The sequence below is a fragment of the Armigeres subalbatus genome, chromosome 1 (genome assembly GCF_024139115.2).
Source record: "Armigeres subalbatus isolate Guangzhou_Male chromosome 1, GZ_Asu_2, whole genome shotgun sequence".
In the NCBI taxonomy this organism is placed as follows: domain Eukaryota; kingdom Metazoa; phylum Arthropoda; class Insecta; order Diptera; family Culicidae; genus Armigeres; species Armigeres subalbatus.
Window position 1 is genome coordinate 211,835,326 of NC_085139.1, and position 25,076 is coordinate 211,860,401.

The 25,076-nt window shown below is 42.8% G+C and overlaps 1 protein-coding gene across 3 annotated transcripts; it reads left to right on the forward strand.

Annotated features, from left to right (window-relative positions):
* The first annotated feature begins 1,579 nt into the window (after positions 1–1,579).
* LOC134210555 (proton-coupled amino acid transporter-like protein CG1139) lies at positions 1,580–24,857 on the forward strand. 3 transcript variants are annotated; one of them, XM_062686612.1, is made up of 5 exons: positions 1,580–1,759; positions 23,059–23,697; positions 23,760–24,211; positions 24,271–24,443; positions 24,505–24,857. In XM_062686612.1, exons 2-5 carry the CDS (start codon positions 23,059–23,061, stop codon positions 24,750–24,752), a joined length of 1,512 nt encoding a protein of 503 aa, XP_062542596.1. In that variant the 5' UTR covers positions 1,580–1,759; the 3' UTR covers positions 24,753–24,857. The 3 variants fall into 3 exon arrangements, with proteins under 3 accessions (XP_062542596.1, XP_062542616.1, XP_062542605.1); XM_062686632.1 differs by lacking the exon at positions 1,580–1,759 and adding an exon at positions 22,893–22,911; XM_062686621.1 differs by lacking the exon at positions 1,580–1,759 and adding an exon at positions 22,987–23,005.
* Positions 24,858–25,076: the final 219 nt, after the last annotated feature.

Consider the following 25,076-nt stretch of genomic DNA (forward strand, 5'->3'; position numbering starts at 1 on the left):
CTCGACTTCCCTGGGCATAAAAGTATCATCGTGTTAACCTCATGATATACGAATGCAAAAATGGTAACCTGGCTTAGAAACCTCGCAGTTAATAACTGTGGAAGTGCTTAATGAACACTAAGCTGCGAGGCGGCTCTGTCCCAGTGTGGGGATGTAATGCCAATAAAAAGAAGAAGAAGAAGATTACTTTTATTCCAAAACTTAAAGGAAAATATTTCAGAATTAAAACCAGACACGCAAACGTGTGCATTGTTTTGTTACAGAATGGACTTCTGTTATATTATTGTTTGTTAAACTAAAATTTCTTCAGTAATAGTTTTTCATGTAACTGTTTTTTTTTCAAAATTTCCAAAAAGGAGGATATTTTAGTGCAAAAGGAGGACATCTAGTTTTTAATGAAAAAGGAGGACATGTCCTCCTTTAGGATACCATATGGTCACCCTAATCAAGAGTGAACTTATTGGTTCGGTTAGGAACAAATTTAAGTAAAATGTGAATTTTTGGTTGCTTGGGTTCTCCCTTCCTCTTATTTTTGTTAATGCTTATTGCTGAGCGTGGAACCTAACATTCTACGAGGTTATTTCCAAAGGCACAGGTCCAAGCAAAGATCGAAACGGGATCGGTAGGTACAAATAGCGCTGAGAAGCACTGTAGAAATTAAAATGGCTTCGGGTAGTATTACAAACTTCCTTCAGCAAAGAGAACAGACAACCGCACAGTACAATAGCACAATGCGGTCTGGACGATCACGACCTATGTACTGCTGTGCACTATTTACCATCCAAGGCTCCGGGACACGATGTCCGTTGGATCACATGCGTGAAATCAGTGTGTCTATGCCAGATTATATGTGAGGCGACACTAAACAAAAATAGTCAACATGTCCACCACGACAGGATATGTTTTTGGTTTCCATCTCAGTGTTAATGGCGTTAGCCCACCCATCGCATTTAGATCATATATCCGTAGGGAGGGAAATAGTCGAAGTAGGAATTTGCATTGGACACGGTGTACGTTAATGATAACTATGAGGTCGCGGTCGGTGACCAGAAAGGACGCCTTGAATGATTACAAGTACTTTCTCAACAACTTTACCCTCGACCATGTTAAAATACGTCACTAGAAAGCCTTTTAAGTAGTATTCAATTGTGTGTTATCTAGGTGAGCAGCGCATTCCTCAGTTCAGTTGCATCTGAGACTACTTATCTCCAACTATCGGCTAATCGCCTTCATGCTTCCCACGCTCCCGCATGATAACACTGCCTCCTACCTTTGTTGGATCTGAACTCTACAAGATGTTTAGTGCGGTATTCCACTGTTCAACAACCACTTGAGGCATCAGCATCAGCCCACCCCCAACCCAACAAACACATCGACCGTATCACGGAAAACTTTTCCCATCCTTCTCAAATTGTCAACGGTAGCGTCCGAGTTGAAACATGCGAGAATGTCGTACACCTCAGCTTAACGCTCGAGAGGAGGTGCTGTAGCAGGTATACGGAAACTTCTCTCGAGTGCGATTGTCGCGGTTTGCAATAATTGTTGGGGACACTGATGACCGGTACCACAAATCTACAAAGTCGGAGACGATCGCGCGAGCTGGGCTGGTCAATAACAGCGAGTTATCTATTTTCGCGCGCAGTTCTATACCGGAGGTGAACGCGATCGGATGGCGTGAAAATTTCCCTAACAAAGCGAACCCAACGGAGCTGAAGCGCGCGAAAGTTCTCAACGATTTTTTTCTTCACTTTGTGGAAAGGTAGATTATAATCGAAAGTAATGATATAATGGGTGCCCGATTGAGTTTTAAAATGAGTGAGCGTTAAGCGTAGTGGTATTGATTGGATTTTATTGGCAATTGCTGCTTTACAGGTCTTTAAGTGATTAAATAGACTGCAAAGAAGAGTTTTATTATGAGTATTATGATGCTCACATAAGTAGCATAAGGCACATTAAATGATATGCGCTCGTTTGTTTACAGTGCAATTCACACCTGTTACTTTGAACTGTTCGGTGGGACTATCGAGTTTTTAAGAGAAGCTATATAAATTCGAAGTTAATGAAGATCACCGAATTTTTAAAATATCACACGTATCTGCATCGGTAACGCCGGATCGAGCAATTTACTCTGCATGCTTGAGATTTCAATCTTGATAAAAATAGATGCATAGACATGTTTTAAAAATTAACTCGTTGGAAGAGGGAGAGAAGTTGCAAAGTTTTTTGTGTTTCTCGATTAATTTTATTCCGGCTCCCATCGTTTATTTACAAAGAAAAGAGCGAACACAAATGATTGCTTTTCTGTTCATCAAAACATGATTGAACAGAATGGGAAGAATCGCATTTTAAATTCTAAAATATGAACATTTATTTGCTTTGTTATTTTCATCGGAAATCACTTCACTTTTCAAAGTTCCATAAAGAAAAGTTCCTAGAAAAAGACCCAAAAAGGGAAAAGGTTGTTCTTCGAGATGGTGACAGAACAGGACATTAAATTTTCTTCTTTGAGATGGTTACAGAGCATATAATCTACTCAGATCGCATCATTGATGCGAAGACTGCGTAGAAAGGATTCTGTGCCGTGACAGAAGAAGCGGTAGTCCCCCATCTGACCGGAGCAACTCCCGGCGGAACCAGGATGACAGGCCACTGAAGGCATGACTTGAGATTCCGTATGGTGGCTTGACTCTATTGTGGTCCAATCAGAGGCGTCCGAGGGTTACAGTTATTTACCGGATTAGATTGTGCTTGGGGATTGCGGTAAGAATCAGTTGGAATGCTTTGACACTTTTCATGCTTTCACCCGTACCAAGATCTATGTTACAGTTCTTGAATGTTATAGGTCTGGTACACTGTGGTGCAAAGGGCCGACTTGAAATATCTCCGCCCTGAGCGATGTCCAGCTATCGCTTTAATCTGTTGCAATGTTAGATTTCGGTCGAATTCTTTTGTTTCTTTATTGAGGCTTCGCCGCCCTGATCCTCTGGGTCGGCTTCTGCTGCGATGTTCCACTGGGTCCCAGTCTAATGCTTGTTTACAGATTTCGTTTCCGCCCCTACGTAAGGTGTGGTGGAACCTGTCCCACTTCCGATCCCGAATTTCTGTTGCTATCGGCTTCTGGTAACAGCGACTATGGAGCTCGTTGCTTGAGATTCAGCTGTGTGCGCTGCCGGCGCCAGAGCTCTGGTAATGGTGAGGCACCCGCGTTTTTGCGTAATTGGTTATTTATAATCTGGCGTCAGTATTAAGAACTATAATTGGAGGTGTTAATAAGTCAGGCGATAAATAAATTTAAAAAAATGTCAGGCAGTTTCGAATATTACGAAATTTTTATTGCATTTTATCGTCTATCTATAGAATGCAATGCAATCTACTAATTCGTTGAAAAGGTCTCTAGAAATTCTTCGGAATGTTTTTTCAAAATCTTCGATGCTAAAATTATTTCAGGTATTCCTTCGGAAACCATTGGAAATTTCTTCAGTAATTCCTCCGGAAGTTCTAGCAAAAATCCTTTCCACAAATCTAAGACAAGATCTCAGAAATTTCCTTAGGAGTTTCCGAACGAATTCACAACGCAATTTGTAAAGGAACTCTTGAAGGCATTTCCGACATTATTAAATTTATCCAAGAATTTCTTTGGACATTCCTTCAAATATATTTTCGGTATTCACTTTAAGGATTACTTCAGAAAATCCTGTAGAAATGACTTCGAAAAAAAAAATCCAAAAATTCCTTAAGACATTCCTTTTAAAATTAGAAATCCCTCAGATTGTTTTTCGAAAATACAGTCAACTTTCCACATCTCAATGTTCTATATCTCGATATCTCTCCCTATGTCGATGGTTTTCTTGGTCCCTTCAATTACGGAGATAACCTCCCTATCTCGATATATCTCAATCGCGATGTGTTCCTTCGATATTTCTCAGGAATACCTATAGAAATTGTTTAAGATATACCTTCGGATTTTTTAAAAAGAATTTCCGTTGAATTCCTTTAGGAATTTGTTCGGAAAAATCCTTCGAGATATGTTGAAAATCCTTCAGAAATTCTTTTGAGAACCCCTCCCGAAATTATTTGAAACTCCTTAGAAACATCCTCCAGGAAATCCTTCGGAAATTCTTTTACTAAAACCATATGAAATTTCTTGCATAATTCCTGCAGGAACTATCACAGAATTTTGTTAGAAGATTTTTTCTGAGAATTAAGAAAGATTGTAATAGGAAATACTGAAGGAATTTTCGGAAGACTGTCTAAAGGAAATTGTAATGGTATTTACAGATGAAATTTACGAAGAACACCCAAAGTAATTTCCAAATGATTCCTAAAATAATTTCTGAATGAGTTTTAGAAGTGATTTTTGAAAAATAGCTTAAATGGATATCAGATGGTCTCAAGAAAATTCTAATTAAATTTCTTGAGAAATATCCGAAGGTATTAAAGAAAACGAAGGAATTTGAGAATAAAGTAAGAATTGTAAGATTTTTTTCCTACAGTTTCCGGAGAGATATCATCTTCTATATAATAAAAATGAAATGGTCTGTGTTCGTATCCGCATAACTCGAAAATGGCTGGATGGATTTCCTTCATTCCTTCAGCATATATGTTCGTTATCGTTTCCGACGGGTTTATATGATATTTCCTCATGCGAAATTCATGAGTTAGGTTGAATAAATCGTGAAAAACTAGAATTAAGATTCGTATGAAAATTTCGCATGGGCAGTTCACCGCGTGTCTTCGCCTACTATGCAGGTCAACGTCTGCCCGGTCAACTAGTAAAGAATAAAATATTGGAACAATTTCTTTAAGAAATTCCAGAAATATTTGCTGAAGCAACTTCTTTTCGGTTTCATGCTTTGGATGGCTGTTTGAATCTCTAGCAGCTTCGGTATTGACGCGTGTTATACGTCGGATCCTAGACAGACCATGCCGAGGTGGTGGTGGTGGCCTGGCTGACACTTGAAAAAGTTGTTCGAAGTGCTTGAACCAGCGTTTCAGTTGGTCAGTTGGGTCGGTCAATAACATGGGCGCAGCCAGGATTTCGATTAGGGGGGGCCACATTTTTTAGGTCTTCTGAATCGTAGTTTTATAAAAACACATGAATATTGGTACTTTTTCCTTCTAAGCTCCAAACACTTTGAAACCAAATCCACAACCAACAGTAAAGGCTGAATCTCGGGCTGAATCTCAACAGCGCGTTGCGCGTCAGCGTTTTGTACTAAAACGTAATGCCAATAAACGTGACGCATTCACGCCCGGATTCTTCAGGAATGCCTCCAGCAATTTTTTCGGCAATGTCTTTAGGAATTCTACCATCAGTTTCGCCGGGAATTGACCGAAAATTTCACCATTATTTACTCCAAGAAATCCTCCACGAATTCTTTTATAAGTTCTGCAGGGAATTCTTCAGATAATTCTTTCGTGCTGTTTATCATAAAAAAATCTGAAAAATTGCACCGTGGAACTTCTAAGAATATTCCGTGCAAATTCCGCAGAATTGCCAATAAACATTCCTGAGAATTTCGCGAAAAATATTCGAACTTCCTGTGTAAAATCCATATTTTTTTCCGTGAAAGTTTCGAATAATTTCTTGAGAAAATTTCAAAGAATTTCTCCAGGAATGCCACCGAAAATTTCTACAGAAATTATACCGAAAATAAAATCAACAATGGAATTTTTGGAGGAGTTCCTAGATTAATTCCCAAAGAAATCCAGAAAGAATTCCGGTGGAAATCTTGAAGTTTCCACATCTGCAGGAGTTTCCTGCAGGAGTTTCTTCGAAAATTCCTTCGGGAATTCTTCCAGGAGTTCAACTGGCAGATCCTCCAAGAATTCCTCCAGGATTTCCTCCGAGAATTATTCCGGTAGTTCTATCTGCAGTTCCTACGGGGGCTCTCTGAAAATTCTTCCGGGAATTTCTCTAGAATTTCCTCCGGGAATTATACAGAAATTCCTCCAGAAGCTCCTCCGAGAATTTCTCTGGGAGCTCTTCAAGGAATTCTCCGGGAGGTCCTCTGATGATGATGATGGTCCTGCTACATACCCCTACAAAGGTTTCAGCTAGATGAGATTTGTCTATAAGATGAATTCTCCAAGATTTTTTCCGAGAAGTCTTCTGGTAGATTCACTGGCAGTTCCTCCGGAGGTTCATTTAAAAATTCTCCCGGGAGTTTCTTTAGAAATTCCTCCGGGTGTTCCACCAGTAGCTCTTCCAGGAGATCATTCAGGCTTTTTTCAGGAAATCATTTAGGCTTTCTTCAGAAAACTAGCTGGAAATTCCTCCCGAAGTTCTTCCGATAGTTTTTCTGGGAGTTCCTCCGGGAGGTTTTCTAGGAATTCTTCTAGGAGTTTTTCCTGAAATTCCTCCGGGAGTTCTTACGAGAGCTTCTCCGGCAGTTCCTACGAGAATTCCTCCGGGAGTTTCACCGGCAGTTCCTTTCCGGAGGAACTCCCAGAGGAATTTCTGTAGGAATTCCCGGAGAAAGTATCCGAAGAATTTTCGGAAGAACTGCCAGAGGAACTAGATGAATTTATTGAAGAACTACAGGAAGAATTTCCGGAGGAAATCCTGGATGAACTCTCGTAAGAGCTTCTGGATGAATTCCAGGACAAACTCCTGGAAGAATTCTTAAAGGACCTCCCGGAGGAGCCCCCAGGTAAATTTTCCGAGGAACTTCTGAAGGAATTTGTAGATAAATTCCCAACGAAAGCCTTAATGAACTCCTGAAAGAAAGTCTGAATGAATTTCCGAAGGAACTACTAGTGGAACTCCAGAAAAAAATTTCAGAGGAACAGCCGATGGAATACCCGGAGTTGAATTTCTAGAGAAACTTCCGAAATCCCATTTCCCTTGAAATTCCTGCCAAATATCCTCAAAGAATCTCCTGTGAAGTTCCTGGAGAGATTACCAGAGGAACTTTTGGAAAAACTCCTGGGGAAGCTCCCGGAGGAACTCCCACAAGCACTTCCAGAGGAATTCTCACAAGGTAGAACTGAAATAATTATTGGAGAAGTTCATGAAGGAATTTCTGGAGAAATATCAGAAGGAATTCCCGAAAAAATACCAGGAGGAATTAATGCAGAAATTACCAGATGAAATCCAGAAAGTATTCCCAGATGAATTGCTTTTCATTGTTTGTTCTGTAGAAGAACTCTAGGAAGATATCCTGGAGGAACTCTAACATTAATTTCCGAATGAAATTCTGGAGTAAATTCCGAGTGAAGTCCGGAAAGAATTCTAGGACAATTTCGCGGAAAAAATCCCGGAGAAATTCCTGAAGTAAGAGAAAAATTTCCGGGGAAATACTTGGACGAATTCTTGGAGAAATTTCTAGAGGAATTATTGAAGGATATTCTGAAATAATTGCGGAAAGAATTCCAGAATGTATTTCTAGAGGACTTCGCTATTGAATTTATAGAGGTATTCCCGGAAAAAGTCCTGGAAGTTATCCCGGAGGAATTTAAGGAAGAGTTCCTGGAGGAATGCCCGGAGCAGTTACTTATAGATTAGCAGATGAAGATACTGAAGAAACTTCTAGTGGAATTTTGGGAGGAAATTCCGTATGTATTCTTGGAGGAACTCTAGAATGCATTCCTGAAGGAAATGTCGCAGATTTTCCTGGAAGAATAGCCGAAGAAATGTCTAGAAGTAAAACTTGAAGGGAAGATAAGAAATCTTCAAGAAACTTCCACATGAATTTCCTAAAAAAAAAATTAGTTGGGGGTTTCTAGATAAGGAGAAATTACAATTACAGGAGAAGGATTTTCAAACGATTTTCAGAGGAATTTGTGGATAACTTTTCGGAGGAATTTAGAAGTTCCCAGGGGAGCTTCTAGAAGGATTTCTAGGAGAATTCTTGAGCCCGAAATTTTTCGAGTTGTTTTGAAATTTCATATAGTATGGATCCTTCTTCTTCTTCTTATTGGCATTACATCCCCACACTGGGACAGAGCCGCCTCGCAGCTTAGTGTTCATTAAGCACTTCCACAGTTATTAACTGCGAGGTTTCTAAGCCAAGTTACCATTTTTGCATTCGTATATCATGAGGCTAACACGATGATACTTTTATGCCCAGGGAAGTCGAGACAATTTCCAATACGAAAATTGCCTAGACCGGCACTGGGGATCGAACCCAGCCTCCCTCAGCATGGTCTTGCTTTGTAGCCGCGCGTCTTACCGCACGGCTAAGGAGGGCCCAACCGTATGGATCCTGGATACCCTTTTAAGTTTTTTGGGAATCTTTTGAATTTCAAAAACCTATTTCTGAATATGATTGGATCGTAAAGTGCACATGTTTAAGCGAATTCATTTCAGTACCCGTTCAATCTTTCCGCCATTTAGGGGGGAGGGGGCGACGATTAAATACTTTTGTCGACCGTAATATAATATAATAAACGAAACATTACAGCAATATTTTGATTGTGAGTTTAAAAAGGATTTAGTTTATGTCATTTTGGCACGGCTAATACAAATTTCGCTTTCAAATTTTTCTCCTAGTGGCTTGTAAGCTAATTCTACATAATTTTTGTTTTGGTCAACACCTATTTACAGCCTTCCAACATCTCTGAATGAAGGACCCAGCTACAAATTGTAATGATGCAGTGGAATATGATACGTGTTTATACTAACCATTGCTATTCCATTCACATCAAATCAAAAGCAAATATGCTCACCTTCAAAGGTGTGAATATGATGTTATCATCAAATTGGGCGAGCGATTAGCAACGAGCGTGCAAAATCGTTAGCTCCGAACTATCTGTTAGTTGGCCGGCTGTGGTTTGTGATCGCTAGGTAGTTCATGGTCTCATGCGGAGTTGTTCTATGGCATTCGTTTTACGTTCGAAAATATCAGCGGCGCGGTGGGTTGTGGCGACATTTCGTCAAACAATGAGGAAGCTGAATCGTTCGATCGTTATGCGTTCGATATGGTATTCTGCTCCACAACATCCATTTAACATGGAATATAATAATTGTTCAACAAGCAGCAGCAAAAAAAGAAAAATTTGTAACGTATAAAACGTTTAATAGAATACACACAGCTTAAAACGTGAAAGTATCAAAGCATTCTCGAAAGTACATTGATTCATCATGTTGACACCTCAAAAAATACAAACCTGAATATGACCTCTGAAAGTCAGTAAAGACTGCTATCTATGTTGTAGAGAACTGTTGTGCTCGTCAAACAACTGTGCATGTAGCTCACTGAAGACAGAGAGCCGACAATGAAATAAATGCTAATTATTAATAAACTTGTAAAGCAACAAATATACCTAGATGCAAGTACATATAAGCTTTGCTATATTTCAAGTAAAAGTTAAGGCCATATTGGATTCACCAAAAGTGAAGTCATTAATAACAAACAGCACCGAGGTGATAATAATGCAAATTTATGTTTACTTGTGTTGCAAAACGAGGATTGCTTGTCATATTTTCTGTGGAATATTTTTTGTAACATATCAGCAGTAAGGTAAACGGATAAATACGACCGATGAACGATATTGAAGTGAGGAGGTGATTATATTTTTAACAAGTTATTTGGTTCAATTCCATTTGAATACAAACCGATCGATTTTCGTGCATTTTTCGAATTGCTTGAACAAAACAGATGTCTTTCCTGCTTTGGAAACCTATGTAGGCTCTTTTAGAGTGAAATCAGTAGTAATTCAGTTTCATTCTAAATTTTCGACCACTATTCTAGTTTGAATTTGGAGCAAAATAGAACAAACTTGCTGGTTTCCCCAGCAGTGTTCCATTCATGATTTTCAAATTTTCAATTAAATGAAATCATTATGTTGCTGTCAAGAAAGGCGCCGTAATTGCAAAGTGGATTGATTCGTAGATAAAATGACGCATTCATATACCAAAACAATTGAAAAATATTTGAATCTCGTGATTCAAATCTGCAGAAAATAGAACGTAGCCAGAACCAGTTTTTTTTGACATTTGACTGGTATAAAAATAAATCTAGAACACCTGAGCTTGAGCTTGCTTGAGCTTGATTGACTGCTCGTAGTTGCTACTCCATTATGACCAGATCAGCTGTTCTTGCACAGGGAACCAACAGATGTTTGCTTGGGACTAGCACACATCTTCAATGTGCAAGTACTGGTGATCTCATTTGTTAGGTCATACTGGCGCCTGCCACGTCAGAATGCAAGTCAATGTAGGGAAGCGGGAGGAAATGATGATGCAATCACTCGCCCACTGCAAGCCGAATATACCTCTGCACTTGCCACGAGTTCATGCGGAATTTGTTGGAATTTATGGGTTAGGTTGGAGAGGCAGAGGTCCGTCTTGGTTAACGAGTTGCCAATGTGATAGATAGGAGAAGGTAACTGATGGAATTTCTAATTGGATGTAGGAAACGAGCTATATAGTTCATTTCCGATTCTAGCAGATTACTGTTAGAATACTCAAGTTGAAGGTATAGGAATAGTAATGGAAACGGTATGGAAGTCCATTTCCAGTTCTAGCGATTGTTAGAACATGAGAAATAAAGAGAAAGATACAAAGTAGGAGAATGGAACGGACCTGGGATTTAACCCACGACCTCCTGCGTATGAGGCAGAAGCAGTAGCCATATGACTACCAAGCCCGCGCAATAAAAATAAATCTAGAACACCTGCTGGAAAAAATAATGATTCAGATTCATATTCAACCTGACAGCCCCGAACGATTTGAATCACTGCTGATTTTACTCTAAAGTACTCGAATTCCTAAGGTGGAGGTGTAAGGTATCAAGGATATTCTAGTCAACTGATTGGCCACCTTCTTCGTATAAGACAGTAAAAGTAGTGCTGATGATAATGGATACAGAGTTTACCAAACTGGCTAAAAAGCTGAAGAAGGGCCAATCGCCGCGCCGGATCCAGACGAGATACCGAACCTTGTCCTTTAGACAGCAATCAGGAGAGCTCCCGACATGATTCGGAGATTAATCTGGTTTGTTAAATACTACTGATGCGTTCAGTAATGCTGGATAGAATTTATAACTAATTTCTGAATGTCAAGAATTGTGTAAGCTTCATAGTCATGCTCAACTCGAAAAAGTTGATACAATGATAAGGCAATAGCAGGAAATGTACTCAACTGGACATCTGCGGAAAATCAAGGGCACTATATCGGCCTGGATGGACCTAAGCAACCTAAAGGATCAGCAAATCGTCTCTCGGCTTTGAACGGGACACTCGCGGCTCTTTGGCGGAAGCCCTTCCGGATAATTCGAGAAATTTGCGGGGTTCACAATACTGTGCAACATTACATATGCCGATGCCACAAATACCAGTCTCCGATTGATACTCATGGGATACCTGATAGCGTAAGTACCACTGCCCTCATCTGTTTCCTTAAAGATGGGAGCTTATATAGGCACATATAGGTAATCTCTGGATAAGACCCACATCCCAGGTCCTCCAAGGTTGTAAGTACCTGTGGGGTTTGAGTAAGTTACTTTTAGCGTGTGATTAATTATTAACATCTCAGCGTATCAATTGGTGATCAGCAAGCCATGACTCGACCTCTTCTTGTCAGACCTCCGCGGCGTGCACCCGCACCGACGGAGAGCTGCTGTCATCGCATTTCGTTCCGGTCATTTGGGGCCACACATTTTGGCGATCCTGTCAGGTTAGTTTTTGGATCCTAACGCTGATTTCAATAGGTGAGTTGCATTCATGCGGTTAATGTGCTAATCAGTAAAATATTGGATGGTTTAAAAAAAAACACAAGGCAAGTTGGTCACCTCAAAGGTGATATGGAAAATCATAAAGCGCGTCGGGACGACCGCTGAAAAAAGGATTGTGGTTTGGAAAATCACAAAGCGCGTCGGGACCACCGCTGGAAAACGGGACGATAGCTGGAAAACGGATTGTGGTTTGGAAAATCACAAAGCGCTTCGGTGCGATTATTGGAAAACGGATTGTGGTTTGGAAAATCACAAAGCGCATCGGGACGACAGCTGGAAAATGGATTGTGGTTTGGAAAATCACAAAGCGCGTCACGACGACCGCTGAAAAATGGATTGTGGCTTGGAAAATCACAAAGCGCGTCGTGACAATCGCCTTGGTAAATCTCAAAGCGCGTCTGGAAGACCACTGGAAAACGGATTGTGGTTTGGAAAAACACAAAGCGCGTCGGGACGACTTAACTGGAAAACAGATTGTGGTTTGGAAAAACACAAAGCGCGTCTGAAAGAACGCGGGAGAACGGATTGTGGTTTGGAAAATCACAAAGCGCGTCTGAAAGACCGCTGGGAAACGGATTGTGTTTGGAAAATCACAAAGCGCGTCGGGAAGACCGCTGGAAAACGGATTGTGGTTTGGAAAATCACAAAGCGCGTCGTGACAATCGCTGGAAAACGGATTGTGGTTTGGAAAATTATAAAGCGCTTCGGGACGACCGTTGGAAAACGGATTGTGGTTTGGAAAATCACAAAGGAAAGTTTGGTTTGGTTTGTGGTTTGGAAAGTCACATTCAAGCGGTTAATGTGCTAATCAGTAAAATATTGGATGGTTTAAAAAAAACACAAGGCAAGTTGGTCACCTCAAAGGTGATATGGAAAATCATAAAGCGCGTCGGGACGACCGCTGGAGGCCGTTTGAAAACCACAAAGTGTGTCGAAACGACCGCTGGAAAACGGCTTGTGGTTTGGAAAATCACAAAGCGCGTCGAGATCACTGCTAGAAAACGAAATGTGGTTTGGAAAGTCACATTCAAGCGGTTAATGTGCTAATCAGTAAAATATTGGATGGTTTAAAAAAAAACACAAGGCAAGTTGGTCACCTCAAAGGTGATATGGAAAATCATAAAGCGCGTCGGGACGACCGCTGAAAAAAGGATTGTGGTTTGGAAAATCACAAAGCGCGTCGGGACCACCGCTGGAGAACGGGACGATAGCTGGAAAACGGATTGTGGTTTGGAAAATCACAAAGCGCTTCAGTGCGATTATTGGAAAACGGATTGTGGTTTGGAAAATCACAAAGCGCATCAGGACGACAGCTGGAAAATGGATTGTGGTTTGGAAAATCACAAAGCGCGTCACGACGACCGCTGAAAATGGATTGTGGCTTGAAAATCACAAAGCGCGTCGTGACAATCGCCTTGGTAAATCTCAAAGCGCGTCTGGAAGACCACTGGAAAACGGATTGTGGTTTGGAAAAACACAAAGCGCGTCGGGACGACTTAACTGGAAAACAGATTGTGGTTTGGAAAAACACAAAGCGCGTCTGAAAGAACGCGGGAGAACGGATTGTGGTTTGGAAAATCACAAAGCGCGTCTGAAAGACCGCTGGGAAACGGATTGTGTTTGGAAAATCACAAAGCGCGTCGGGAAGACCGCTGGAAAACGGATTGTGGTTTGGAAAATCACAAAGCGCGTCGTGACAATCGCTGGAAAACGGATTGTGGTTTGGAAAATCATAAAGCGCTTCGGGACGACCGTTGGAAAACGGATTGTGGTTTGGAAAATCACAAAGCGCGTCGGGACGACCGCTGGAGGCCGTTTGAAAACCACAAAGTGTGTCGAAACGACCGCTGGAAAACGGCTTGTGGTTTGGAAAATCACAAAGCGCGTCGAGATCACTGCTAGAAAACGAAATGTGGTTTGGAAAGTCACAAAGCGCGTTGGAAAAAAACCGTTCAAAAACGGATTGTGGTTTGGAAAATCACAGAGCGGGTCTGGAAGTCTGCTGGAAAATTGATTAATAGTTTGGGAAAATCACAAAGCGTATCTGAAAGAACGCTGGAAAACGAATTTTTTGTTTGAAAATCACAAACCATGTCTGGACGACCGCTAGAAAACGGCTTGTGGCTTGGAAAATCACAAAGCGCTTCGAGACGACCGCTAGAAAACGAATTGTGGTTTGGAAAATCACAAAGCGCGCCGGGAAGACCGCTAAAACCGTTTTGGTTTGGAAAATCAAAAAGCGTGTCTGAAAGATAGCTGGAAATGGATAATGGTTTGGAGAAACAAAGCGTGACTGGAAGACCGCTGGAAAATTTGATTGTGGTTTGGAAAATCACAAAGCGCGTTTGGAAGACTGCTGGAAAATGATTGTGTACTATGCCTGAAACTTGATTATGCATATGTACAACATGTGATAGATTTAGTTCGGAAAAGGTATTGGAGGGTAACCGCCCCTTCGGTGGGGTTTGATCCCACGACCCCAGTTCGCATGACAGGTGCTTTCCCTACTAAGCTACGAAGGACCTCCGTCGTCCATCGCAGCTTAGCGGGTACTGATGAAACCAAATTCCCAGCACCAGGTACCAGCCGATCTCTCGCAATACATTTTCAGAACTAAGTCTCTCAAATGTATTTTTGTACACATGTCAACCAAGTAGGATGAGTATTTAGTATTGTCCGGCTCCTACACACTTGCTTCATCAGCAACGGCGCTCAATGAAGTAGGGTTGTGTGAGGTTGTGCCAGTTTAGTCGTCAGACCCGACCCGACCACACAAGAAAATTAGTTTTTAAAAAGAAATCCAAGATGGCGGCCAAATTCAATATGGCTGCTTAAATTTTTTATTATTGCAAATTGAGGATACACTCATCCTCTTTTTAACGATATGGTGATCTCTATGATCGGTTGAGAAATGTTGGAGTTATGACAGTTTTGGCGAGTCAAGAATTGACAAAAATCGAGGGGTCCATTAAAATGATTTCGTGTATAACTTTCTGAAGAATTTAACTCGGATCCTTAATATACTCGCCGAAAGCTTTCGAAAGAATATAAATTTAGGCATTTTTAAGAACCTCGTGCAAATAGTGGCCCGGTTTCAGCGAGAATTACTCTATATGAACATAACCCAGCCGGCTCTAGGAGAATTAAGCTGAGTTGCTAAACTCATCACTGTCACTAGCTTCTCCTGTAAGTAAAAAATTACTAAAAAAAATCGTTTGTTCGTAGATTTATAGTCTTGTTGTCGCAGTGAACCAAATGAGGTCCGAATAAAGGTACTAGGGAATTAGTCCAAGGTGCAAGAAGCAAATTAGATGTAAGGTGAATTGTGGCATAGATTGGTCAGCTTGAAGCTGCGCTTAGACTAAGCTGATTTGAAGGTGTTTGCTTTTCCTAGTATCGACTTCCCAACACTGTATGTTCCAAAAGAGATCAATATTATAACACTAGGTACTAAACATTAAAACGCTACAATCTATTTTCTGCGTTTAAAAAAAACACGATGTTAAGACAAGTTTATTTCGATTTGTTTCGTTGTTAAGACAAGTTAAATCGGTTTCTCAAATGCAACATGGTCAATCTTCATCTTCGTCTTGCACATACAACTTAGAAGAAAATTATTGCGTCCTATGCTAGAAGCTTTTTTTTGTATTTTTTATGAGAGAAGAAGGGGAATGTCGGGTTTGAGTAAGTTACTTTCAGCGTGTGATTATACATTAACACCTCAGCGTGTCAATTGGTGATCAGCAAGCCATGACTCTTCCTCTTTTTGTCAGATGTTGTCCGTGTTGAAAAAATCCCATAAAAAAATTAGGCAAAGTTGCTCCATTTTATTTTGCATGATTCGTCGAGAAAACATACAACTTTTTTTGTTGTCTTTATTATCGAGACTTTCAGCCCAAGGCACATACAACTTTTTTTACACGGACTTTCAAATTTTGAACTGAAAACTTTTTTTACACGGACTTTCAAATTTTGAACTGAAAACTTTTTTTACACGGAACGCATCCCCCGAGTAAAAAAAGAATCGGGTCTACTACAAATCAGCCGAAAAGGCGTTGGTTTGACTTCTAACTTAAGTTAAAACACTAATAATTCGATAACCTATTTACATATTTACATTACAATTTGATATTCTAATTGGGTATAAGCGCCGTAATGGCTTCCTGATCCGAGTTCAAGCAACGGACCCTAAACCGATCTTTACCCTCACCAAAGCGTTCGTGTAGTGTTTTGATGCCAGCCAGACGTTGGACCACAGAAGTTCGTGTCCTGGGAGGAGTGTTGAGGATCATCCTCAGCAACTTATTTTGAATTCGTTGGAGTTTCAGTTGATAAGTTTGTGGGCAGCTTTTCCAGACCGGCATGCCGTAATCGATCACAGGGAGGCTGATTTGCTTGTAGACAGCAAGCCTATTTTTCAGGGACAATGACGATCGACGGATGATCAAAGGGTACAGTAGCTTCAACAAGACGTTACACTTTGTCACTGTCTTGTCAACCTGCCGAAAAAATAAGCTTTCTATCGAGGGTCAAGCCAAAGTAGTCGGCCTCATTGATCCATTCCACAGTCGTGCCATTGTGGATGATTTTACATTCCCCAGGCGGAATAAGTTCAGGGGATTTAGAGTGTGGAAAAATGATGACCTGGGTTTTCACCGCGTTGATACAGATCTTCCAGCTGGTGAGGTACTCTGTTAGGGCATCCAGGCCTCGTTGAAGTTTGCCACTAGCGCTCTGATCACTCTACCATGGTAGACGATGAAGGTGTCATCTGCAAACAGAGACAGAATGCCGCCTTCTGGAGGTTCTAGCATGTCGAAGGTGAACAGATTGAAAAGCAGGGGCCCGAGGATACTGCCCTGGGAGACGCATGTGAAAATGTCGTGTGCGTTGGAGCTCGCTCCGCTGATAGAGACACGGAATGTCCGTGCCGACAGGTAATTGTTGATGATTTTCTCCAGGTAGCTGGGAAGATTGTAGCGTTGTAGTTTGTACACCAGGCCATCATGCCATACGTTGTCGAACGCCTTCTTGACATCGAGTAAGGCCACGGCGGATGTTTTTGAGGCATCTTGTTCCGTCTGAGGACGTTGGTAACTCGGGTTAGTTGGTGAACGGCTGATCGTCCGCGTTGAAAATCAAACAGTTCCTCGAGCAAGATATTGTGGTGTTCGGCAGACTCAAGTAACCGGCTCACTCAAGTAAACAGCTATTCAAATAACGCTGACAGAAGGCTGATAGTACGATAACTTCTCGGATAGGAAGGGTCCTTCCCAGGTTTCCGGATGGTGATGACTTTGGCTGACTTCCAGAACGATGGGAAGTAGCTGAGACGGAGACACTGATTAAAGATCAGCGAAAGGTGCTCGAAGAATGGAGCAGAATATGTTTGAGTTCGAGATTCAGGATGTTGTCGCAGCCTGGGGCCTTCATGTTTTTCGATGATTTGATATAGACCGTCAATTCGCCAGCTGAGATCTCCAACTCCTCCGAAAAGTCGTTGGGAATAAGATGGATGTTGTTAGCATACTCGTTAACGGCTGCTTCGTGTGGACTGATGAAGTTCTGTCTAAGATTGTGCGAGCTGACAAAGTGACGACTAATTTCGGCGACCTTTTCCGCAGGAGTTGTCAAGCGATCCTTAGAGCCATTGCTGTCTAGAATTTTGGTCAACTTCCAGAACGACTTAGCACAGTCTGGGAGAGCCTGGATCTTATCTAATCTAATCTAATCTCATACATGCGTAGCCAATACTTGAAAGCATCCTGGAAAATGACGGTTTCTGAATTCCGTCATTTTTCTTTTCATATGGCCAGGCCAACTACGCAGCATGTACCGCAGAGATGACTCCTAGATATTGAGCGACTTCAGAAATACCTAAAGCCACTCAATAGCTTGGAATCGAGGGGAAAGGAAGAAAGCGTGGACCTCCCGTACCAAACGCTTCCAATAATATAGATACCTAATATATGATAAAAATCGTGTAGGTGTTTTTTGTATGATGTATATGAGCGTGTATGTGTGTATATGAGTGTGTATGTGTGTTTATATGTCTACATCGATAGACAAAAGTATTCGTCATGTTTTAATAGAGCTACTATGAAAACATGACGAACACTCATGTCCATCAGTATATGTATGTATTTGTGTATATGTATGTGTGTATAATGTGAATGTGTGTGTGCGTTTGTGTGAGTGCGTGCGTGTTAAATTTACGGATCATCAAAACCTTACCTCTCCTCAATAAATCTGACGCTGAACATGTTTGAGAATTTTCATAGCCTTGATCGCAATATTAGCAAGGGCATTGCCCTTGATAACAATCGATCAGCCCTTGCAAGCACAAACATGCGCACGTCTTCCGGATCTGCAGCACTTTTTTGTACACTACACATTTGTTTCGACCGAGGTGACTGCACTGGTTCTATTGTTCTACTTTTAGGCGAATCACCGCACAAAAGTAGAGCGCAAAAACCAACCGCACTGGAAGACGGTCGAAACGAGACTCTCTGGGAGAGCCTGGATCTTATTGGAAAAATCTCTATTTTTGAGGTCCACCATCCTGGCCTGGATTACTTTTGTCAGTCTCCGTCTTGCAACGGGTTTTGAGTGCAGGCAGCCCAGTACGTTGGTAGGTGTCAACGCACTGCTGGAACCGCTGCCAGTTCACTCGATGGTAGTTCCTTGGTGACGGTTGATCGACGAACCGATTTCAGACAGCATCGGATAGTGATCCGTGCTTCGCGCCTGGTACACGATCGGTTGTGAGATGTGATCGTCCATGTTGGATATTTACAGATCTAACGTTGCGTGGACTCAGGACCGACTCATCCGGGTGGGGGAATCCGGGCTCAGGATCGTGAAGTGACCTTCCTCCATGTCGTTGCTCCAGATGGCACCGATTCGATTGCCGCGACTGTTGCCCCAGGCTTGATGCTTCGCGTTCAGGTCATCAGCAATAATGTACTGACCTTCCCGCTGCGTAGGCTTGACAATGTCCCTCCGAAAGGCAGCCGATGTACCATCGATCTCCTTGGCTTGAGTTGGGCAGTAGACCACATTGAGGTTTATTACTCCAATGGAAGTGGTGACATCTACCCCAATGATCTTGAGTTGAAGACTTGGCAGCAGACGATAATTGACGTTGTTCCTCAGTGCGATAGCCACACTCCCTCCCCTGGAGTTGGACCGATCGAGTCTTACAACACGGAAGTCTGGAATATACACTCACCTCGGGCTTCAGGTGAACGTGCCCCTGGAGCCGACGTTCTGATACCACCTCGGGCTTCAGGTGCGTTTCCGTGATCGAGGCCACATCGATCTCTCTCTCGTCGAGGAAACCAGCCAGCTCAATTATTTTGAGAGCGGTGGGTCGCCCTCGGCCGAAAGGGGCTCATTGTCCTGACGACCGAATCCAGGGCGAGGAAGTGGGGGCCATTCGCTGGTGGATGGAGCGTGTGGTGTTGGAGCTGGAATCGATGCTGCAGCGTCCGCCAGCCGTTTGTCAGATTGCAAAGGTTGAAGTATTGGTATCGCTCGTCGGGGAGCCGGGATGGCCGGGAAGTTCACCTCGTTGAGAGCAGAAACACGGTTCTTTTTCGGCAGGGTCCTGGTGGAGACCTTCTTCCGGATTTCCAAAAACGCCGCCCGCTTTGGACAGTTCTTGTTTGTAGCCCGATGTTTGTCGCCGCAGTTGGAGCAGTTGGGATCAGCCACTTCCATCTTGTCGCACTCTTCGGTTGGATGGGGTTCACCACATTTGTTGCAGCGCGGCTTCATACGGCAGTTTCTGGTGCCGTGCCCGAAGTTGAAGCAGTTGGTACACTGCGCGACGTCGCGGTGCACTGGCGGTATCGCTCCCAGTCAACGACGGTGTAATATATAACGCCGACCAGTTTTAGGTCCTTTCACGTGGTGGTCGTCTCGGAGCTACACAGAAGGTGGCGCGTGGACTCAAGGATGGCTAGTTCAGGCGTAAATAAGAGGCGGGGATCGGAGTCGGCTTCATGGGTCATACCGGTGGTCATGCTCTGTGGTCGAACTCGATCCTTTTATCGAACAAGGACGGAAAGGGGTCCTCGTCAAGGCTGGAGCAGGCGTAGGAACCGCGTCGGCAAGTCCCTCTGTGTGTTGGTGAATAGACCCTGTCGCAGAGAGGTCAATTTGGGGTGCACGCGGCATCATCATTCTGGATACCAGTCGTGCAGAGGGAAGCAGGCGCGAAGTCGACCCTTCCCACCTTCCGAGGACATAGGGCGTGGTAAGGGCACCTGGAAAGCCGGCAATGCGCTGGCACGATACCATGGTATTCTTCTAAAAAAAGCGAGTCACGATGTTCGGTGCTGCAAGGACACGCAGCTAACCTCGAGGGTGCGTTGTGCACTGGCCCCCCTTTGAAGCATTACTTTCTGGTTGTACCGAAGGGACTATGGGCTTGGCGGCAATGGAAACGGTTTAGCGGGTCGGGGATGTAGTCACGTGGTGGAGCCACGCTCCAGGTGGACCAAGTTAAGTTGGTCACGATATCTCCTCGGATATCTCCTCGTCTTGTCGCGACGAGCGATCTTGTGTACGGTCACTGGCTCCAGGCCGCAGCTCTCGAGTTCCGCAATTAGATCTTCTTCCTTCATGTCGTGGAGTCCACGCAGCAAAGCCTTGAGCGGCTTCGTGCCGGGGTGGTCATGAGTGTAGTACTGTAGTACTGATTGCTGCTTCTTCCTCTATTTCGGCGGATTGCCGGCATCATCAAGTGGCAACGGCGAGAACACTTTGCTCTGTAAAAGCTGCTTGGGGGGATTACCCGCGCCTCCAAGAGCAGTGCGCTTAGACACCTTTCACGCGACCGAATTGGCAACCGAGTCTCCCATGACGGGTCCGGGAGAAAATAACGCCAACGCAACGAGGCGAAAACAAGAAACGAACTAGCAAAAATCACTTGGAAAAAATGCGCGTCCGGACTGCTGTCTGTCTGCGCTGCTGTCTCGAACTGGAAAGCAACACGCCGACTAATCGTTATGCAGCGTACACACCAGTCAAGCAGTTTGACGAACCTTGACTCCGTCCTTAAGAAAACGCTTTGGTTGCTGCTTTGTTTGAACGAGTGTGAAGTTGTTTGAACAACCATTTGAAAGTTGGCGGCTCGGTTGGAAAAAATAAAACGGTTTGATTTTGGTTTGAGTTGTCGGGGGCGGAGTCAAGGTTTGCTGAACATGTTTGAGCATTTGTAGTGGAGTTGCACAAACCCCCATATATTTGTTGACGGTTGGTGCTCAAGTTGGCACTTCGGTCGTTCGTGTGTGATATTGTTGGTCGAATAAATTGATTGTTCGTGCCGCTGTTGGTGAAACTTGATGGATGTTTGAATAAACGAGAGGTGGAGTCAATGTTTGTCAAACTGCTTGACCGTGTGTACGTTCCATAACAAGCTTGCTTGCAACTTGCATGCAATATTGACGTATTGATATCACGTCGAATATTGTATACATATGTGGAATTACGCTGGTAATGGCTTTCCATTTATGTGCATGATTTTCATCGTAAATTTCAATGATTTTTTTTTCTATCTGTGTTACAATTGAAGATTTTCTAAAGGAATTTTTCTCGCGGAATGTCCCATCAAGGTATAATCCTTTAATTTCGTACGCAAAAATCCCGCCAGACACACTTTTTATATCAATTATCTGGATGGTCACACTTATGTAATTTATGAACGTTCCATTTAGGTAAGCAGAGTTTAGGTTAAGTTAACAACATCAGCAAAACCAAACTGTTGGTTGTGACCACGGTGAATCCTTCCGCAGCTATCAGAGGAAATCTTCAAAGTTTTAACATTCAGGAAAAGTTTATCTGAATAAATTTGAAATGTTTTCCGAATTTCCATTGGAAAATCCTCAAAATTTCCAGGGATTATTCTTCATATTTCCTATTCAGAAGATTGTCTGATTTTTTATGTATTTCCACTGGTAATTTATCTACATTTTCAAGACATTTCAATGGACGTTTCTTTTGAGTTTCCACCGGACATATTTTTGAAACTACGCGGAAGTTCTTATGAATTTCCACGTTTCTCAAGCCCCTCTTTTTGTCTTTCTCGGACACGAAGTGGACCGAAAGACTATATGTTCGCTCCAACAACAAACATATTTTAGATGGCTCGGAGATCCATAGTATTATATACCGACCGTATATGGTCGGCGAATTTAGGTGATGTCCGATTGTTTATGTGCACAAAATCTAACCCATTTGTATGCACTTATCCCTATCCGATTTGCTTTCAACTGGTTGCATTTACTGGGGTAAGGTTCCCCCAAGTAGTACACGTGACGTGACAATCGCGAAGCGATTCTATCGCTTGGCGAATGTGATTGTGTCGCTGTTGGTGTGGAAGCGTAATAAGTTTTTCGTTATGTAATTGCAGATTTGATTTTTTTCTGGTGATTAGTTTATCCGGAGGATTAGATTTTCCGGAAGATTCGATTATCCGGAGGATTCGATTATCCGGAGTGAGAAAAAAATCGACTCCAATCGACAAAAATCGGTTAATCTTTGATACTAGTGATAGGGTAATGACGGCTTTGGCAGGTTTTGTTCTATTATTGGCAGGGGGGTTTTTTATGACTGATTATGCTCAAATTTGGCCCAAACATTCTTTGCATATCAAAGAATATTGTGGCCAAATTTCATAAAATTAGGTCGACAAAAACCCCCCTGCCAATAATAGAACAAAACCTGCCAAAGCCGTCTGTTCCCCTATCTTAATTTCTGTATAAACTACCCCTTTCTATCTATTAATGACGGTTCGCTCTCAAATGTGCCGGCTCACAGTTTAGTAGTACTTCCGCATTAACTACGTGGTTTCAATCCAAGTTACCAGTTATTCATCCCTGTATTATGACCCTAACACGACTACAAACCTGAATACTTGTTAGTACATTGCGCCACTTAAACTCTGGGGTTTACTCTACTGACACTAATTAGGTCAAATTCAAAGAATAAATCGGATGCAACCAGTTATGCAGCGAATGTTTTCTGACCTTAAGAATGCTGCTAGACTGGGTAAGAATGAAATCATCAGCTACCAGTGCGGCGCGTTTACTACCGGTACCGATTCTCACGTTGCTCATAATATAGCACGTGCCACTTTGAATTATAATGTCCGATTATAAAGCAGCAACTACCTGCCATGTCGACTGCCGGTAATTAAACGAACTGGAAATACAACGTACGAAATACGGTATAGAATGATATTAATTGAGGGAAGGTGAAATTGCACTCGCTTCGTGATTCCCCGTTCACTCGTTTTGTGCCTTCGGAATAACTTGACGGGCGTAGTCTAACTGATTATTTGATTTGGCTTAATAAATTACTTCCGATTTTGCAGATGACGATTTCTATCCCGTTGGAAGAAAGACGACACAACGGCACATCCACAAATGGCTACCTCTCCGAAGGGACCATCAACAATGGATTCGCTCTTGAAGATACGCAGGTCAAGAAACCACCCAACGGAAAGGACGATGTTCACCATCATGGACAACATCACGGACACGACCATCACTACCACTTGCACCACCATCACGTGCGGGAAAAGCCGGGTCATGACTACACGGACGACGTGATAACGGCGCACGGTGTCCAAGCGCACCACAAAACAAATTACCTGGAAACCATGACACACATGCTGAAAGGAAACATTGGCACCGGATGCTATGCTATGGGTGATGCCTTCAAAAATGGCGGTCTTCTGCTCGCAAGCGTCCTCACCGTATTTATTGGGTTCGTGTGCGTGCACTGCCAGCACGTGCTACTGAACTGCGCCAAGAAAGTTCACATGGACCAACAGGACAAGGGACGGCCGCCGGATTTCGCCGAAACGGTAGGCTTGTGCTTTGAGAGAGGACCACCCCGGTTTCGGAGGTTAGCCGAACCAATGAAGTTGGCAGTGAATATTTTCATCTGCGTGACGCAGCTAGGATTTTGTTGTATTTATTTTGTGTTTATCAGTTCGAACTTCAAACAGGTTCGTCGTTTGCGCAACAAAGTGTGGGAATGCTTCATAAGTTAATAATTATTTCTTCACAGATCTTCGACCGTTACGATCTAGAATTGGATGTCCATTACCACATGGCCCTCCTGCTGATCCCAATAATCATGACATCGATCATTACAAAACTGAAATTCCTCACGTACTGTTCGATGCTGGCCAACGTGTTCATGTCGCTCGGCATCGGAATAACCTTTTACTACGCCTTGCAAGATTTGCCATCGATTTCGGAGCGACGATTCGTCGCCCCGGTGAAACAACTGCCGCTGTTCTTCGGCACGGCAGTGTTCGCTTTCGAAGGGATCGCCTTGGTGCTGCCTCTGCAGAACGAAATGAAGAAGCCGCACGATTTCCGCAAAGCTTGCGGAGTGTTGAACATCGGAATGGTGTTCATCGTGTCGCTGTTTACCTGCTTCGGATTCGTTGGGTATCTGAAGTGGGGCGAAGATGTGGAAGGAAGCTTGACGCTCAATCTGCCAGAGGGCGAGGTGTAAGTTTTGAGGTAACTCAATTGAGGCTGATAGTTACTGAATGGTAATGTTTTTCCAGCTTGGCTGAGAGTGTGAAGATCATGATCGCAACTGGTGTCTTGTTAGGATACGCTCTTCAGTTTTTCGTAGCCATCATTATTATGTGGCCTCCAGTGCAGTGTCACTTCAACATAACCAAACACAAAACCTTCGCGGAAATCTGTTTTCGAATTATGCTCGTTCTAGTCACTTGTAAGTAGACAATCGTTAAAAAATAATCCCGTTGAAGTGCTTATGATCTCCATTCCCGTAGTTATCATCGCCGAGTGCGTACCAAGTTTGAGCCTGTTCATCTCGTTGATAGGGGCTCTTTGCTCGACGGCTTTGGCTTTGGTGTTTCCACCGATCATTGAAATGATTGTAGCGTACAGTGAGCCGGATTGTAAGCCTAATCCGTTTATGATTCTGAAAAATCTGTTCATCCTGATCCTGGCGCTATTGGGATTTTTTACCGGAAGCTACGAAAGCCTTACGAAAATCATCCAGGAGTTGATGACGTAGGAAATTTCCTGTTAATTAGTTGTAATTACGGGTAATAGTGATAATTTATTTTGTTGAATATGAAATGACGCGCTGTGCATTAAAATATGACTCGAATATTAGAAACTTGTGTTTGAAATTTACCGAAAGAAATAACAGAATAGTTTCAATAATTACTACAGTACAGTAAGTTACGCACAGTAAACATCTGGTCCGTTGTAGAGCGGCCGTCAACGAAGCCGGCTTGATAACTTCCCACGAACTCATTCACTAATGGTGGCAGGCGACGGAAGATGATCTGGGATGTCACTTTGAAGGCGGCATTAAGGATGGTGATCGCTCGAA